Source organism: Adiantum capillus-veneris, chromosome 2 (assembly GCF_014529385.1).
Source record: "Adiantum capillus-veneris isolate H3 chromosome 2, ASM1452938v2, whole genome shotgun sequence".
Lineage (NCBI taxonomy): Eukaryota > Viridiplantae > Streptophyta > Polypodiopsida > Polypodiales > Pteridaceae > Adiantum > Adiantum capillus-veneris.
In genome coordinates this window covers 109,910,681-109,929,833 of record NC_140932.1, presented here as the reverse complement: position 1 = coordinate 109,929,833, position 19,153 = coordinate 109,910,681, and the positions used below count along the sequence as shown (strand labels likewise).

Below are 19,153 nucleotides of genomic sequence, written 5' to 3'. Positions count from 1 at the left end.
CACGAGATATCATACTTACTCAACTGATTTCGGGGGGGGGGGGCTTTTACTGGGTGCACTCGGTTGCCAGTTTTGCCACGTCCGCTCAGAGTCCGAGATTTAGGCTGGGCCGTTCACACCTTAACCACCCATGCATCAGCATTGGATGGCACTAGAGTTATGATGACATTCTTTTTCATGATTTCACTTCCCTCAGCATATAGGATTACATCTTCCCCCTAGACTAGAGCTCCACACACCCTCCCCCCCCCCAACTCCATGTATCACTCCCCTCATCCCCCAGCCATTTGCGGTTAAATTTCGAGCGCTAGTGCCCTACGTGGCACTAGCAGGCGCCGTTGATCTTAAAAATGCAGAGCTTTTTAATGGCAATGGTTGCTGCCACATAGGTAGCAGCGCTCGAAATTTATCATCGCTCCCCCCCCCCCCCCCCCCCCCCCCCGCCATCACATGAGATACTCTCTTTACTTTTGTATCTTTTATCCTTCCTCGTGTACTTTGATTCGTCTCATAGGCCGATTTCGACATCTAGTAGACGTTAAAAAATCTCTCTCTCTCTCTCTCTCTCTCTCTCTCTCTCTCTCTCACACACACACACACACACACACAGATTATGCCCTGAGTACTCGACAAGAAAGGACAGCCTCACAAAGTGAAAAATATACAAAGACGTATATTAAGCTATATACCTTGTACTGATTCACATGAAAGGAAGAGTTCTATATGTACATCAAGAACAGCAAGCCACCTAGCTGTATTAGAATCAGGCCCTAATCTTTGAGCCTGGGTATGTGAAAAGCTGCTTGGCATTTCTGTAAGCAGCTGAAGCCACTGTGTCCTCCTCTATGCCCTTCATTGATGCGACATAAGTCAAAACCTGCACGAAAGAAAAAAACAGGCCAAACATAAGCATTTTATGGTGAGCCAGAGCATTTCAGTACACAAAACCAATTGAGCAAGACACTACTTTGCTAGCAGCTTCAATAGGATGAGTTGCAAAAGAGATTGCCAAAGTCGTCAAAGATTGGCAGTGGCCTAGGTGCTTGTTACTTGAGGGTGGTGAACCGTTGGATGGTGTTTACAACCCCTCTCTGATCGATTATTTGCCCCTCTCATAAAGAGTCCTCAATTCATCTCTCCCTACCATACATGGAGGTGACATACAACAGAGTATTTTTCATTAGCTTAACATGACACTGTTTTGTATGTGGCAGAGCAGGGCATATGACAGCTGGATGCACCAGGCGGACAGCGCATTGAGAGCCAAGACGACACACAGTGGATCAAGAGAGACAAGAGGTATCATCAGGATCAAGGACAGAGGCAGAGAAATCTAGGAGGGGAGAAGCAAAGAAGAGGAAAAGAAGGCAATAGAGACAGATATAGGTGGCTCCGGCCAGACAGCTTTATAGACCCAAGGATCCACATCTACGACATTAAAATTCTCTTCTTCTCGGGTGTGTGTGTGGGTGTGTGTGTGTGCGCTAATAAAAAGAGGAAAATGGTATAACCTTTCTATCACCCAAGAGTGGTAGATTGGTTATGCCATTTCCCTCTTGAATAACAGGTCTTGAGTTCAACTCTTGTAACAGACTTGGACACTCCAAGTCAAGAATCAACCGCGACAGCACCAAATAACCACTTCAAAACAAGTCACAGATCACAATAGATGCACACTGGCCCGGCGGAATTCCGTGCCTAGAGATATTGGCCCCAAAGATTGGCGCCCCTTTCGGTATTTCTTTTTATATTAATCAGATCAAAGTACAAGAGAGTGGCTAGGGTTTCACTCTCAGACTCTGCGTCCAGATGCTGTGAGAAGTGAAGCCCTCACCACTAATTTAAAGGTTACAAGGGATGCCCAAAAGCAGAGCCCCAAAAGCTTCAAATCAAAAGCAATTGCTCTCTCTCTCCCACAAAGAGTCAAAACTTGAAAGCAAAAGCGTTCTCTCTCTCTTTCTCATATTGTAGAGAAAAAGCAAAATTTGAGTCGCTCATCGTTTTCCAAAAAAAAAAAAAAAAAAATTAACAACCTCCGCGATTTTCGGAAATTAGGGTTTTTGGCAAAAATTAGGGTTTGCATGAATTTTAGGGCTTCTGGCAAAAATTAGGGTTTTTGTTGTCCGTAGCCACGTCATCACTTTGTGACATACCCCCCTCTTGAAAGCATTGTAATCGACCGCAATTACGCCTGCAAAACCGACAAAAGCCATAAACCGTCTTAGCAGACACTGACTATTAGTACCTACGTACTAGGAACACACATCTAGCACATGTACAAAATCGACAGTCACATCACACGACATCACAGGACATCACCAGACATCACAAGACATCACATGACATTCAACATTCATTCAGATCTTAGACCATGATTTATCGGCAATGTAGCTAGCAATCACATCTAGGTCCAATCGGGACCTCAACGATGTCCGATTGACTAACCCCTATTGCAACCATATCAATCAGACCAAAATGCTGCAGTCATTTCGTCTATCAGTTCGTGCACTCACAAGAAGTCAAGAACAAATCAGTATCATTATCAGGAATTCCATTTCATGAAGTCATCCAGCAGAAAACTGTCAGCTCTCAGTATCCCTGAAGCTCAAAGAGACATCAGTGACTTTAGTATCAAAATCGAGGCATCTGTTGACAAGGGAGCGGAGCGACTCCCCTCTTGTGCATCCCACTGCACCAGATCTCCGGCCAAGCTGAATTATGGGTTCAGTTTGGAGTAGACTATGCTAAACCAAAACATCGAGGTAAAGTTTCACAATCCGAGGGGTATCTACTATGTCCTCCTCCTCCATCCACTTCGCATCAAGTGCAGGAAAGTTCTTGAACTTAACCAAGAACCGCCTTCGGACTTCACCTTTCTTCGTATTCTATGTGCCAAAATCTGTTCAAGAACAAGGGTCTCCTCGTTTTCTTCCACTGCGGGTTGCTCATCAGGCTCCCCATCATCAGGCACATCACCCTTAACAGGTTTCAAGAGACTCACATGCAATGCATTGTGAATCCTCCAAGTATCTGACAGTTTCAATCGGAAGGAGACATCATTTATCTTGTCAGTGATCTGGAAAGGTCCATAGTATCGCATAAAAAGCTTTGGAAAAAGCCTCTCCTTTCCCTTTTTCTTTCGTAGGCATGCCTTCTCAAAACGTAAGAGCACCCAATCATCCTCCTTCAATTTCAAGTCGCAACGATGGCGATCCGCTGCCTTTTTCTGTCATCTTCGTGCTCCGGAAGGATGGAACCTTCGCAGCACTTTCAACAATCTCACATGGCGTCTTCCCCGTCGAAGAGTGTATCGTGTTATTGTAGGCAAATTCCACCAAAGGTAAGTTCTTTTTCCATTGAGTCTTCTGATCCGAGATACAAGACTTCAATAAATCTAAAATCACTGAATTGGCAATCTCAAATTTCCCGTCAGTCTGCAAGTGGAACGATGACGAGAACTGCAACTGCGTGACAATGTTCTCCCAAATTGCCTTCCAAAACAAACTCGTAAATCTGGGGTCTCTGTCGGAGACAATCGTCTTAGACGCGCCATGTAATTGGAAAATCATCGTGATCATTCTGTGTTCTCGCGAGATCAAAAATGAAATCCATTTCAATACTTTTCCAAGGGTGGGTGGGTATCGGTAAAGGCTTTAACAATCCCTGTGCCTTATGCCTGTCAAAATTGACCTTCTGGCATACTAAGCAACTGCGCACAAACTCTTCCACATCCTTTTTGAGTCTCGGCCCAAAGAAGTATCTCTCTACCCCCTTCATGGTGGTAGCAACGCCGCGGTGACTCGTAAAAGGTGGACAGTGGCATTCAGGTATAACCTTTTCCCTCAACGGTTGTGTAACGCACAACAGTCTTTTTCATCAAGTAGCCTTCCCGATGGGAGTATCCAGCTACTGTCTCCCCATCCCGTATCCGTGTGAAAATATCTGCGAAATCTGTATCTGTGGCATACTGATCGACCATATGAGGTATCGCGGAAATAGCCAAATCCAACAGCTTCCGAGACAAAGCATCTGCCACCACATTCTTCTGTCCCTGCTCATGGACAATCTGGAAGTGAAACTGTGACAAGATGTTCGCCCACCACATCTGCTTTTCCGAAAGCTGCTTCTGTGACAAGAAGTAGCGCAAACTCTGATGGTCTGTAAAGACAGTAAAATCCGTTCCGAGTAGGTAGTACCGCCACTGAGTAAGAGCATGGATCACTGCCAAAAGCTCTTTCTCATATATCTGTGCTGTCATCTCCGCCCTAGAGAACAATCGGCTCTCATAAGCAATGACATGGCCTTCTTGCATCAAGACCGCACCCAGACTCCGACCACAAGCATCACAAAATACTTCAAATGACTTCTGCAAGTCCGGCAAAGTCAAATCTGGTCCTGTAGTCAATTTCTCTTTCAATGTCCGAAAGGCAGTCACCTCTGTGGGTCCCCACGAGAAAGGTACTCCTTTTTGTGTCAAGATATGCAAAGGGGAAGCAACCTCTGCAAACTTTCGTATGAACCGCCTGTAGTACGAACACAATCCCAAGAAGCTTCTAACTTCATGCACATTCCTCAAATCGGGCCAATCACGGATAGTCTCTATCTTGGCCGGGTCCATTTGCACTCCTGCTGCTGACACACTGTGTCCCAAAAAGTGTATCTCTGGTAGAAAAAATTCACTTTTCTTTGCATTAATCACTGACTTGTGATCTCGTAATGCCTAAAAGACTTGAAGCAGATGATCTCTGTGTTATGCCTCATTCTTGAAGAAAACAATGATGTCGTCAAAGAAAGTGCCAACAAATAGCCTGTACTCTCAAAAAATCATGTCCAACATCCGGTTAAATGTCGCAGGAGCATTGGTTAATCCAAAAGGCATCACCAAAAAACTCAAATAACCCAAAAGTAGTCCGAAAAGCTGTCTTGTAGACATCTCCCGGCGCTATCCTGATCTGATGATATCCACTCTTCAAGTCAATCCTGCTAAAGCACGAGGATCCCTGTAACCTGTCGAGTATATCATCGATCCTAGGAGTCGGAAATCTGTTCTTGATGGTGATTTCGTTGAGTGTGCTATAATCGATGCACATTCTCCAAGATCCGTCTTTCTTCAAAACCAACAACACTGGAGAGCAATACGATGAAGTACTAGGCTCGACAAGACCCTTTTCCAAGAGGTCTTTCACTGGGTTCATAATCTTTTCATTCTGTACTCGGCTCACACGGTAAGGTGGCCGATTCGGTGGCGTGCTTCCAAGTATCAGATCAATGGTTTGATCTTCAAGCCCTCTGAAAAGCAATCGGCATGAGTGTGGAGAAAAATCTTGGCGTTCTTTTGATCAAGTCAAAACATATTCAACCTTTATCCATCGTTCAGTTCTCTCCCAAAAGAATGAGTAAGAAACTGAAGTTCATCGAGTACAATCTCTAAGCCCTTCATTTATCAAAGTCGCTTTCTCGGCTCGGTAGTCAACCACGGCGTAGTTCTTGTGGTACCAAGGGATCCTGAGTAGAACGTCACTCGCGTGCCTTGAACACCCTTGTCATTGCAAACGAAGTTTGCAATGCTCGGTGTAATGGCAACATCCCATCCGGGTGCTAGTCGAACTACCTCCGTCTGTGGCGTCAGTCTGTCGGGCGTAATTCCAAATCGAGCCGCCAATTCCAAGTGAAAAGAAGTTGGCCTTGGCTCCTTCAAAAGAGCTTCCTCATCCTTCACTTTGCCCCAAAAAGCGGCAAAGTTTGTACCTTCATTCATTTGATTCGGTGCAAGTCCCACGCCATGTGGTACCAGTTCTGCTTTTCTATCTGCCTTTTCTGCCACGTTCCTCAGCTGCTCTCGAACTCTCAAGCATGTCGTCGTCTTTATCATTCTGTTCTTTCTGTGCCTTTCTAGGACACTTCGCGGAGATATGTCCATGTTCCCCGCATCCAAAGCACTTCCCCTCTCTGATGAAGCGAGCTCTCTCCTCAGGAGTAAGCTTGGGTCGTGTATCTTTTTTCTCTGGGTTGCTCTTTTTCTTTCTACTGTCATTCTTGGAGTCTGTTCGGCTCGTTGTGTCATGTCCTCATCTGTGGGGTAGGTCAGACTGCCAAAGTGAATAGCAAAGCCGCAATTCGCATGACTCATCAACTCCTGAATAGAAGCTGACTTCTGTTCCAAGCAGTCATCTCGGATCTCTGTAGGTAGACCCAAGGTAAACCGCTCAATCTGTTCTCTGAATGAGATCTTCTTGAATGAAGAGGCGGGTAGAAAAGAGCTCCAGAATCTTTCACAATAAGCATTGATTGTATCTTTCTTGGTCATCCAAAGATGGTTCCAAGCAGCTCGTATATCTCGTTCATATTCTTGCGTCAACCAAGAAGAAATAAAAAGCTTCTTAAATTTCATCCATTTAACTGGTGCAGTCTTGTTTAAAAGAAGCGTGGACCACCAAGTACGAGCATTCCTCTTAAAGTAAGAGGCAGCTCTCCGAATCTTGGAGTGCTCTGAATAGCGTCCTCCCGCGAAAGCGATGTCAAACTGCTGTATAAAAGACAAAGCCTTCGAAGCATCTGAGTATCCTGAAAAAGTATCAAACTTGATCGAGTGGCCACCTTCCTTAAACTCTCGGACTTTCTTGCTTTTATCTTCGAGAAAGTCATACTGGTTAGCTTTATAAAAATTCTTCTTGTTCGCATAAAACTTTCCGTCATCGGAATCTGAGCTGTCTGTAGACGATTCCTCAGTAGAACTGTCGGTCTCTGCGCGAGATGTAGCCTTCTTTGCCTTTTTCTTGCCCTTTCCGAAGCTTTGTGTCTTGCTTCGCTTTTTGCTTTTTCTGTCTTCTTCGCTGGAGTCTGAAGAGCTAGAAGAACTGGAAAGTCAGTGCTTTTCTTCTACTTTTTGCCGTGCTTTTTGGCTTTCTTTTGCGCGTCAAAAAGCTGAGCAATCCGTGCATCAACCACGTTCTCCAGTTCGTTCTCCGTATATTTTCTTGGAGGCAGAAGGTTTCTTGAGAGCGGGTTTCGGGAGTGGTGTTGTGGTTTTCTGCCACTCTGTCTGTACCTCTTCCAAAGAGGTCTGGGTCATATATTTTGCCATCTTCGGGTCCTTGGCAAAATTGAGCATCATCTTTGTTGCATCGCCGATCAACTGGCGACGCTCCATCTCTCGCCGCTCCGCCTGAGTAGGCCAAGGCGGGCCATACTCTCTGCCGGAATCTTCGTTGTGATCCCTACCCGCATCTTCAGATGCAGAGGGAGTCGACTGATCCTTGCGTGAAGCCATAGGTGCCGCGGAAAAAAAAATTGGGGATCGGATTTCCCGTAGAAGAGAAATCGGCTGTGCTCTAATACCACTGTAACAGACTTGGACACTCCAAGTCAAGAATCAACCGCGACAGCACCAAATAACCACTTCAAAACAAGTCACGGATCACAATAGATGTACACTGGCCTGGCGGAGTTCCGTGCCTAGAGATATTGGCCCCAAAGATTGGCGCCCCTTTCGGTATTTCTTTTTATATTAATCAGATCAAAGTACAAGAGAGTGACTAGGGTTTCACTCTCAGACTCTGCGTCCAGATGCTGTGAGAAGTGAAGCCCTCACCACTAATTTAAAGGTTACAAGGGATGCCCAAAAGCAGAGCCCCAAAAGCTTCAAATCAAAAGCAATTGCTCTCTCTCTCTCTCACAGAGAGTCAAAACTTGAAAGCAAAAGCATTCTCTCTCTCTCTTTCTCATATTGTAGAGAAAAAGCAAAATTTGCGTCGCTCATCATTTTCAAAAAAAAAAAAAAAATTTAGTCTCCGCGATTTTCGGAAATTAGGGTTTTTGGCAAAAAATTAGGGTTTGCAGGAATTTTAGGGTTTCTGGCAGAAATTAGGGTTTCTGCTGTCCGTAGCCACGTCATCACTTTGTGACAACTCTCCTCGTGGGCTAGATCTTTAAGGTCTGTTGGGATAGTTTCCTACAATGTTAAAACTCTCTTCTTCTTCTTCTTCTTCTACAGGCTTACTCTTCTTCGGTAGAGATTCCCCAAGACCCATCTCTACAGCCTTGTTCTTCTTCGGCAAAGATACCAATGTTTCTCCTAAACCCATTAGAGTTTCTGGGGATTCATCCATACCTTAACGCAGTGATGATGTTCCTCTTCTTGTGCCTGTCATATTATGAGGAGAATTTTCCCCTTCTTGGACCGCAGAACAATGTACATGTAAGAACATCCAAGAGACGTTTTTTGAAAACCAAGATATAGCCTTGGGTCATTTATTGTAAAATTTATGGACATTTTTGGATCACATCTCTGTAGTGATAGGCTTTGTACATTTTTATTGAGGGGCTTTGTGTTGTAGCTCTCACATGGGGAGAGGGAAGGAAACACAATGTCACTTGCTTTTTTCTAGAAACAAATTGATATTATGACATTCTAACCCAACAACCCACAGTTTTTTAATATAACCTTACATAATCGTTTCATCACCCTAATTCGTCGTCGTTAGAAACGTCTGGTGTTTTGATTTTCGTGTCGTTTTGACAGGTTATCATGTGACACATAGGATGTCATACATCAGATCAGGCGCTAAGTAGCTCCCAAGCTGTCATGATCAATCTGCAGCCTGCTACCTCAATGGTGCCTCTGCAAGCTTTAGAGTCTACTAAAGACGGTGGGTGTGGTCATCTAGCTGAATGCCCGCTGGCTTCTGGTGGTAGTAGATGTAACCATCATAGTTACAGGGAATGGCCATTTTCAGGTCCCCGATCCCCGTTCCCATCCCAATTTCCCGTTTCGGCTCCCCGTTCCGTGTTTCAAACGTGAGTATCCGAAACAAGGAATGGCATTTCATGCATGTTGTCGTTCCCCGTTCCCCGATCCGATTTCCCGTTCCGGGTAACCATGGTAACCATAATGCGATGCCAAGTTCTCCAGCTTCTTCCAACCAGCTGGTGATTCATACTAAGATGCAGAGTCTCTAGGTCATTTTGGCCTTTTGAAGAAGTTTAATATGACATTTCATTTCATTTCTCTATGGCCGACTGAAGTGCTCCTCTGCCATGACAACCGGGTGACACAGTGAGACTGACAGTGCTCAAATAGCAGGCCGAGATGCTCTCTACAAATCCTTCGTCTATGTCTGGTCCTATACAGTTTGTTTTTTGAGAAAAGCTCATTCTATGTATGCTCTACCTATCTCAGCCTCAACTACTTGATTCATCTCTACATGTGGAAATCATCTTGTCAGTGCTGCTCATCATACTGGGAGGGATCCTGTCCATGCTTAGATAACTGTGACAGCCACTGTAACACCTCGTCATACCATGACCAACAGCCAGAGACATTGAAATAATTCCTAGCCTACAGTCAATGCATGGGCCCTCAAGGAAAACATGGTGTTGAAATGTACCAGTGACTGAATTGGTCAATGAACCTGATCACTGAATGACACTTCAAACCAAAACCCCAGTTCAATACACTTGTATAATCCAAACAAAGTCAGTTAGGTTCAAACAAATAATAGTATGAAGTTCATTTGTCCTCTGCTAACATATTTGAAACTTGATTTGTAGTTTGCAGCAAAACATTAACAAACTTTTTGTTTTGAAAATCTGTTTTGATTAATTTACAAGTGAGAAACCTCGAAAACCCAACGAAAAGATCAGATACAAAGGGAGGAACACAGAAGTGTTCCATGATGTGAAAGCTCTAAAAGCAAACATAGAAGAGTTGTAAGATGTCCAGGGATATGTTCCCAATATCAAAGGCAAAATGTAAAGATTGCCTACGCGAAATCTTGAATGAAGGAAAAGGATTTGCCTCTTGCTAATGGAGCATGCGAAAATTGTGTTTGCACCACAAAGACCATAGTGACCAAAATCTAACCCATGTGAAGAAGATCGCAAATTGTCGAAGGTAAGTTGGGAGAATGCAAAAAACCGAAAATCGTTTGTGGAAAACTGTTGAGGGAAATTGGAGGCGCATACATGTAGAAATGCGGTTAAGGAAAGTCTTGGTGCTGCAAAAATCCCAAAGCAGATGTGTGACACTCTTATCACCAGCTAAACATCTAACACAACGAGTGTCACAAACTGTTGACGCGTCAAAGCCTAAAGAATGGAGCCAACTTGCACATGCTGGCCTAGGGGCCTAAACCCTAAGAAGAACAAGTAACAGAAGAAGTCCTACCAACTTATGGGGACCCCGTCCGACGGGGCCCCAAGTGACATAAAGGAAATAAAGCAGGACCCACACACACACAAATTGCGTAGCTGCTGATGACGTGACAGATTTTTGAAAAATACGCTGGCAAACTGTATGGATTTTCGCGTTTTGCGCTGGCTAACGTGGCATGCTGTACGGATTTTCGTAAATTACGCTGGCAGCTTTTTGGCATTGCTTTTGGACGAGAAGCTTTTGAGTTTGAAGGCTTTTCATGTAAACTGTTTTTCATAGGCCAAGGGCCTTTAAATATGTGCTAAGGGCTCATTCTCTGGCATGCTTTCTAGAGAAGGTGCAGAGTCTGGAGTACCGGCTTGTACTGTGTTGATGCAATATAAAGAACTATTGAAAGGGGCGCCAAGGTTTGGGGCCAATACTCTCTGGGGTGGAATTCTGCCACTCCGTGTCGCGTGTTGTCTCTCTCTTTCAGTTCAGTTGTTATTGAAGTGCTAAAAGTATGTTCCGTCTGTTCTTTTCTATTGGCACGTGGTGCCCGTCTTGTGACAACGAGAAGAGCTGCTGGGATGCGCTACAAGGAGAGTTACAACAAGAACTCCCAGCAAACAGCGCCAAAGAAACAGACGCTCGTTAAGAGGCAAGTGGCACTTCCAAATTGCAATAAGAGCCTTTTTCTCCACCATTGATCGGATTTATGCATTACAATGATCAGCCAACCAAGACTCCTGCAGAAAAGAAGCATAAATGTAGGTTATCGCAGGCACAAATGGCATCAAGAGGAGTGTCCCACAAAGTCCAATCCGGTATACGGCATCCCTTGGCCATTGGCGGAATGGGGAAGAAAACAGCCACCATATGCTCCAACGCACTCCAAATAATAATGCACCCCCAGCCCAAAGCGTGCAGCTACGTGAGAAAAAGGAAGCATATTCCCAGATCCAACACATCATCCACTGTACGTATGCCTCAAAAAGAAAGGAAGTATGCCTGGCGAGGCGACCGGTCAACAAGACTAAGAGAGAATGCCCTACTCTAGTGAATGCTTTCCAAGCACAGCGAGTTCCCATCTGGTTGTTGTCTTCCATGCCATGAAAGATGATCCGTAACGGCTTTGCAAGCAAAGAGCAAACTAGAGGTGACCGAGCAACCAGGAATGTGGCTGACCATCTTGCCAAACACAATCTCCCAAAGGGAAGTCTGCCAGTGACCAAAGGCAAAAGTGGTGGCATGTTGACATAGTGCAACAATCATAATTGTCCATGGTTGATATTGTTGTGCAAGAGTAGGCAATAACATGGCCTTCCTTGCTGAAGCGTGGCGGCGAAGGTCCAAAATATTCAACCCCCCATAACGCTTCAGAGTGCAAAGTTTCTCCATTGATAACAAACGGAGGCCTTTCTTGTGAGAACTAGCACGCCACAAATGAGATACAATATCAAATATAAGCGACGAGAGGCAAGAACTAGGCCAATGCAATAGCGGCAAGTAAAACTAAACATAAGCGATCATGATGCTCTGCACAATACGGAGTCGAACATGTAACGGCCATGTAGACAGTTTCCAATAACGCAATCGGACATTGAAGCGTTGCATGGCCCAATCCACTTGCTGAGTATTGGTTACCTACCAGCCAATAGGTACCCCACGTCTCTGGCAACCACATGCGGATCAAGAATATCCTCGGGCCACAAAAGATGATTCCAGTCACATGCATAAAGAGGCATGAGTTTGGATTTTCAGAAATTAACCTTAAGGCCTAGTGCTAGACCGAATGTATCCAATGCCTGCATAATCACTCGCACATCATCCTGCTTATTGTGGGGCATGAAAAACGACTCATCGGCATGAGCTTGCCCGATAAAGTCATCCCCAGAGGGTAATTTCAACCCATGAAGACGACCGAGCGAAGTCAAGCGGTCCAAATGCACCAATGGGTGAATGGCAATGGCATACAACAAGGGCACTGAGTGGGCAACCCTGCCTAATAGAGCATCTGAGAGACCAAGGTTCAATCATCTCACCATCAAGAAGGTCCGAAGACGTACTGTGAGCATACAGGAAATATACATCATTGGCTAACTTAGGACCGAATCCAAGGGCCGCATTGTAACGGCAATGAAATCCCACTGTACCGTATCAAAGGCCTTTTTGATGTCTACCTACATTACAAGTACATCCTCTTGGGTATATTTGGCATATTCCATTCCAATCAATACATTAGTCAACTTATCCAAAATTTGGTGACAAAAAATGCAGCCGTACTCCGCCAAATGGATACCCGCAATAAGAGGTTCCTTGATACGATATACAATCATTTTAGCACAAAGTGCTTGTTTAGGCAACAATTTCAGCAAATCCTCTCTTCACGATAACTGCAAATTCTGTTTAGACCAGGCAGCATTCATCATGTAGAGCAAAGGATTTTTTAATGGCTCTCAAAAGGAGATGAAAAATTCCACAGTGAGCCCATCCCAACCAAGGGAACGCCATCAGCCAAGAGCAAGTAATGATAAGTGCAATTCATTTTCTATAAAATCCGCCTCCATTGCTAGAGCATGTTGAGGCGAGATAATCAAATGCTTCATAGATAACAAAAGTTGGCGTGCATGAAGAACTTCAGCAGATGCCAGAGGAGGAGCAGCAAAGACATTCCCAAAATATGAAAACAAAAAAAAAAAAGACAAAACAAAACGTTAATAAACAGTAGAGCGTACAGTCTTAATGTTTGCAGGATGGTTTAAAGCTTGAGAGGAGATGTCCTCGACTTTGCCTGCATCACTTAATTGAGCTGGTGCATTTGCATCTCCAGGAACCCACATCAAAGAAGAAGGCTCCACTTTTGGAACTGCATCAGGAGCATCTGTTTCAATCAAAATTCGATCCAAAGGAACCTGAAGTAAGAGATTGACTAGGATCAGAAATGGATTACATCATTTTAAACAATTGGAAACCAAATGGAGGTTGATGTGAATGATCACCTCTTGCAACATCTTCTTAGCCTTCTTTGCACTCAAAGCTGTAAGAAAACCTGAAAATGAAAAGAAAGCTCCTTGCTTTGCCAAAGGTTGCACCATCTCTGCAGAACCTAAGAAAGAGTGCAATATTGCGCCATGTGGAAATGGCCCCAGTTCTCTGAAATTCCCCAAAAAGAAGCTCAGATATGTTCACTTCAGACGCTGAGTTGCCATAGTCCACAATGCCTAACTCTACAGTAATGCACATTCCAAACAAAGATTCTCACTTAAGGGTCTCTTGAAGCTCCCCAAAGGCCCGAACACAATGAAGAGAGATGGGCCGTTGAAGCTCCTTTGCAAGCATTAATTGCTGCTTCAAGACATCCACCTACATCGGAGACTCAAAATTTAATTATGAATTTAGTAAAGAGTACAAAATAATTAAATGCACAAAAGCCATAATAAAGAGGCTTCAACCAAGTTACTAAATACCTGCACTGCAATGCTGATTTCCTTTCCACGTGCACCCTTGTCCAAACCAGCCTACCAACAAATAAGATGGCAAAGAATCAAATCAACGACATCTAATTGGATAGCAAAAGAAAATTTTGACAAACATAACACAATTTTCTATCTGAAGACGAGTTGGATAAAGTGCAGAAACTGCTTGCTTGAAGCACTGCCCCAAAGTGTTAAATGCCTACACCTGTAACTGTTATCACTCATCCACGTACACCACATAAGACCATAGTTGTTTCTTTCCATCTAAGGTGGAATCACTGCTCATTGTCAACCTCTAGGAGTCACAGGAAAAGTATAAACAAGCTTTATTTGCAGGGGGTCAAGTTTGGCAATTTTCGTGGTCCTCAGAACAAGTACAAGGATTTTTTACCTTCAGAAAGCAGTTTGATAAAGCTTTTTCAAAGAGTGATTTTACAGAAGCTTCCAAGGTCAAAAAGGCACTGCATCTAGTATGAATGACCCTAGACTCACTCTGGAGCACAAAATTCCACACCACATTCTTTGGGTAAAACACAAAATTGTCATCATGAAAAATGTGACTCAACCCGTTGTGATTCGAGGCACTGAGATTGTGCCATACTTTGCATGTAATCTTTTGTTTGCAGGTTAAATGGATGTTCACAACCATACCCCCCCTTAACGCACTGGGTTAGATATTGGGCCTTTTGGTCTGTTTGGACTCCAAGGAAATCAATCTTCTTGCAAACCAGGAGTTTCCAGCTGCATACCCACATTAGGCACTCGCTGCTGCAACCAATATTCAGTAATTGCAAGCTCTTGATCTGGATGTGGCTCAATTGGAAGTCTTGTAGCGGTGTTTTTGAGCTTCTAAAATTGAATCTCTCTATTAAGTTTTATCACTTTCGTGCACAATTATTAACTTTCGTGCACCAGCAATAAAATAAATAGAGCTAACGTAGAACCAATTTTGAAGAAAATTGCAAGCCTGCTATTCAAAGCTGAAGATGCATGCATATAACAGATAATGGTAAAAATTTCAGCCCTTTATAAAAGATGTAAACTAGGTGCCATTGATTGCCAATAAATAGCTACAAACTTTCAACGCACCTCTCCTACAGCAGCAGTGGGCACCCCTTCAAGCATGGACCGCAACCTTTCAAACCACTGATTTGATCGTCTTTCCACATACCTACACAAACAATTTGATTTGTAATGCATAATCAATGAAAGAGTCATATGGACAATATGTAGCGGGAGGGCACCACGTGCCAACCGAAAAGAACAGACTGGACCAGACTTTTAGCACTTCAAAACAATTGAATTGAAAGAGAGAGAATCCCCCAGACTGCAATGGCCCCAAACTGTGGCGCTCCTTCGGTATTTCTTTGTATTGCTCCAACAAGGTACAACACTGGCTTTCCTTTGCTTCTCCGCGAGTAGAATGCCAAAGAGAGAGCATACAAGGCTTATTTGAAGGCCCTAGGCCCATCCAAAAGAAACTACATGAAAAACATGACTTCTAAAAGCTCTAGGTCCAAAAGCTGCCGCCCATGGGGCTGTCCATACAGCCCTGCCACATCAGCATGCGATTCCACAAAATGAGGGCTGGTGTGTACAGTGCCGCCACGTCGTCATCTCCACGCGATTTCGATTGCTGGCTGATTTTAATGGTTTTAGGCCCCTCAGCCGGCGCATGTTAAGTTGGGCAAGGTTAGGATTTTAATCCTAACCCTTTACACCCCTCGGCCATCTTCGATGAGTTGTTAGATCTTCTTCTACTTCTTCTTCAGTTAGGATGTAGGCCCCTCATCCAGGATCTCCAGGTTGGCTAGGGTTAGGATTAGGGAGTCCTAACCACCCTTGGTCTTCAGTGGTTGACAGATCAACAGTTTGTGGCATACTCCCCTCTTGAGAGAAGAGTAATCATCCGCAATTGTAACATGAGAGGCACCAGGTGCCAACGAAAAAGAACAAATTGAACAGACTTTAGACGCTTCAAAATAACTGAGCTGAAAGAGATGCATGACACACGAGACGCGGAGTGGTGGAGTTCCACCCCGAGAGAGCACTGGCCCCAAACCCTGGTGCCCCTTTCGATATTTCTTTATACTTCTTCAACTCACTACATGCCGGTACTCTGTCCTCTATGTCACAACCTTGGACAGCCCAAAACAAGAATACGACACACAAGAGAATCACTTAAAATACTTCACAACTTTAGAACTTAAGTCGACACGGTCCGGCGTAGGTATTGGCCCCAAAACCTAGCGCCCCTTTCGGTATTTCTTTATTATATTAATGCTTGAGAAAAGTACAACTCCCAAAGGGGTCCTCTGCTCTCAAACTCTACGTCCAGTTGCTCTGAAGAGTGAGGCCCCTTGGGTCCTTTTTATTCTTACAAGGGATGGCCCAAAAGCAAAGCCCCAAAAGCAAAGCCCCAAAAGCAGTCAAACTCAAAAGCAAGGAGTCCCAAAAGCAACTGGTCAAAAATCTACCAACCAAAAGCAGCCAGCATAATATGCGAAAAAATCCGTACACTCTGCTACATCATCACGCTATCAACGCTTTTTGCGGAGGGCCGTACAGGCTGCCACGTCAGCATGTTGTCAACGCGAATTGCGGAAGGCCACGTCAGTATCTGTATTGCCACGTTAGCCCCTCTATCCGCAGGTGGTCATGCCACATCATCATTTTGTGAAATACCCCCCACTTGAAAGAATTGAAATTGCCCTAATTACGCCTGCAAAATTAGACATGAGCCATAAACCAGTTCAGTAGACACTAACTCTAAGTACCGACCCACTAGACGACACAAATGCAGCACTTGTACAAACAGATTCATATCACATTTAGATCACATCACATAAAATCTAGGACCATGATTACTGGCAATATATTTAGCAATCGCATCTAGATCCGCACCAAGACCTCACTGACATCGATTTAACTAATCCTATATTTCAATCACGTCCATGGATTCCGTTTTGATCTAGGACCATGATTCTTGGCATCGTATTTAGCAATCGCATCTAGATCTATCCTAGATCTCACTGATGTCGGATTGATCTCTGATACCACTGTCACAATCTTGGACACCCAAAGACAAGAATACGACCCACGAGAGAATCACTTAAGATACTTCACAACGTTAAAACTTGAGTCGACACGCCCGGCGTAGTTCCATGCCCAGAGGTATTGGCCCCAAAACCTGGCGTCCCTTTCGATATTTTCTTTGTTATATTAATGCTTGAGCAAAGTACAACTCTCGAAGGGGTCCTCTGCTCTCAGACTCTACGTCCAGATGCTCTGAAGAGTGAGGCCCCTTAACTCCCTTTTATTCTTACAAGGGATGCCCCAAAAGTAGAGCCCCAAAAGCAGTCAAACTCAAAAGCAAGGGGTCTCAAAAGCAACAAGTCAAAAATCTGCCAGCCAAAAGCAGCCAGCATAATATGCGAAAAAGTCCATACGATCTGCCACGTCATCATGTTGTCAGTGCTTTTTACGAAGGGCCGTACAGGCTGCCACATCAGCATGTTGTCAGTGCGAATTGCGGAAGGCCACGTCAGCCCCTTTGTCCGCAAGTCATGCCACGTCATCATTTTGTGACACACTGCACTCCCACGCGGAGACGTGCCAAAGACTAAGCCCATGGCACATAATTAAAGGCCCTCGGCCTATTCAAAAGAATTACATGAAAAGCATCCAGTTCTAAAAGCGCCTGGCCTCCCAAAAGCAGCAAGCACAATTTCAAGGAATTCCATACAGCCTGCCACATCAACAACCAGCAGCATAAATCACGAAAGTCCGTACATATTGCCACGTGGCATGTCAGAGCAAAATGCGGGTGTCCGTATAGCTGCCACGTCAGCACTTTTTACGCACCTTCTTCTGTGTGTTAGTGAGTGAGTCCTTTATTTTATTATGGGCCCCATCGACGGACGGGAACCTCATAAGTTGGTTAGGGGTTAGGATTTTTAATCCTAAACTATCTTTAACAGTTGGGTCACTTGGCCAATCTTTATAATTGGAAAAGACTTCTTCTGTTGTTGCTTCATAGGGTTTAGGCGCCTTCGCCAGAATCTCCACGTCCGCTTAGGTCTTCAGTGGCTTGACACATCGACAGTTTGTGACATCCCCCCCCCTTCTTGAAAGAAGAGTAATCATCCACGATTACCATATATCTGCAAAACAACTCAAGTTACCTCAAAAGTTTCCGAGGGTCATTCCAAGGGACATTCCGAGGGACAATCAGTATCACACCCAGACCGCACTGATCTATAACGGGTGACTCATTCCATATTGGAGCGCTTGATATTCGGACGTAGCAAATATAGCCATCACACCTACACCGCACTATTCTGTAACGAGTGTCTTGATGCACTAAAATTACATACCTAAGGAATCTCACTAAATTAGGAATATCTAGTGGTTGGCACATCCCAATGCAGCACGAATGCTCACATATGCATGTTACAAGACATAGAAACATATAGTCGCCGACGAACACTCCCCTGCAAATAACCTAAAGAGGTCCGGGCCATGAGATATAGAGGCCTTTTACAACCAAACACTCCCTAGCCTTTTACAACCAAACACTCCCTAGATAGCAACATGTGTCGTTTGGAGGTGCTAAGAGTAACCACTGCTCAGACTTCTTAATACTGCCCTTGTAAATAACCATCCCGGTTCGGGCCATGAGCTATTTAACGACTCCCTCATCACTCCTCCTGCAAATAACCTAAAGAGGTCCGGGCCATGAGATATAGAGGCCTTTCACAACCAAACACTCCCCAGAGAGCAACTTGTGTCGCTTGGAGGTGCTGAGAGTAACCACTGCTCAAACTTCTTAATACTCCCCCTGTAAATAACCATCCAGGTCCGGTCAATAAGTAGCAACAGCAATACTTCCCCCCCCCCCCCCCTCAAATAACCAGAAGGGTCCGGGCGATGAATAACAACAGCACAAACAATACACCAACGTAACCACAAAACACGTTTCAACAGGCTTGAAACACAAAACGGGTGAAACGGCCGAAACATTTCACCCTGCAAGTGAAACGCCTAGAGTAAAACGCCTGAAAAAAAAATCCTCCTTAGAGAATTTTGCCATTAAAAAGTTATTTATTTATTATGTATATGCTATTTCAAGGTTAGCATAGCATGTGTCTCTACTTAGCTACTATTCTTGGTCCTTTTCATCCTCGCTCGCTCTCTTTCGTGCACACATCACATGCATTCATGTATACACTTGTCATATAGAAGGTAATTGGTGAACAAAATGGAACTCTCTCTCTCTCTCTCTCTCTCTCTCTCTCTCTCTCTCTCTAACAGGTCTTGAAGTCAACTCTCCTCGTTGGCTAGATCTTTAAGGTCTCTTGGGATAGTTTCATATGACGTTAAAACTCTCTTCTTCTTCTTCTTCTTCTTCTCTCATCACAGTGACAAGAGACTCAAAGAGCTGTGTTGAATTGTAATTGACATTCATGTACGATTATATCATATATCATTATTAAGATTGATCATTGGGAAAAAATGTGTGCACATATACACTGCACTGTGA

At 44.2% G+C, this 19,153-nt stretch overlaps 1 protein-coding gene across 2 annotated transcripts in view; it reads right to left on the bottom strand.

Moving 5' to 3' along the window:
* Nucleotides 1-650: 650 nt before the first annotated feature.
* Nucleotides 651-19,153, bottom strand: part of LOC147463384 (TatD related DNase) — a 38,317-nt gene continuing 19,814 nt past the window's right edge. For both annotated transcript variants that reach the window (XM_086488590.1, XM_086488599.1), the window contains 6 exons: nt 14,701-14,782; nt 13,603-13,653; nt 13,398-13,498; nt 13,135-13,288; nt 12,871-13,047; nt 651-877 (listed from right to left, as the gene is read on the bottom strand). In XM_086488590.1, the coding sequence (XP_086344716.1) occupies nt 764-877; nt 12,871-13,047; nt 13,135-13,288; nt 13,398-13,498; nt 13,603-13,653; nt 14,701-14,782 (679 nt within the window). In that variant the 3' untranslated portion in view covers nt 651-763. The remainder of the gene's footprint in view (nt 878-12,870; nt 13,048-13,134; nt 13,289-13,397; nt 13,499-13,602; nt 13,654-14,700; nt 14,783-19,153) is intronic.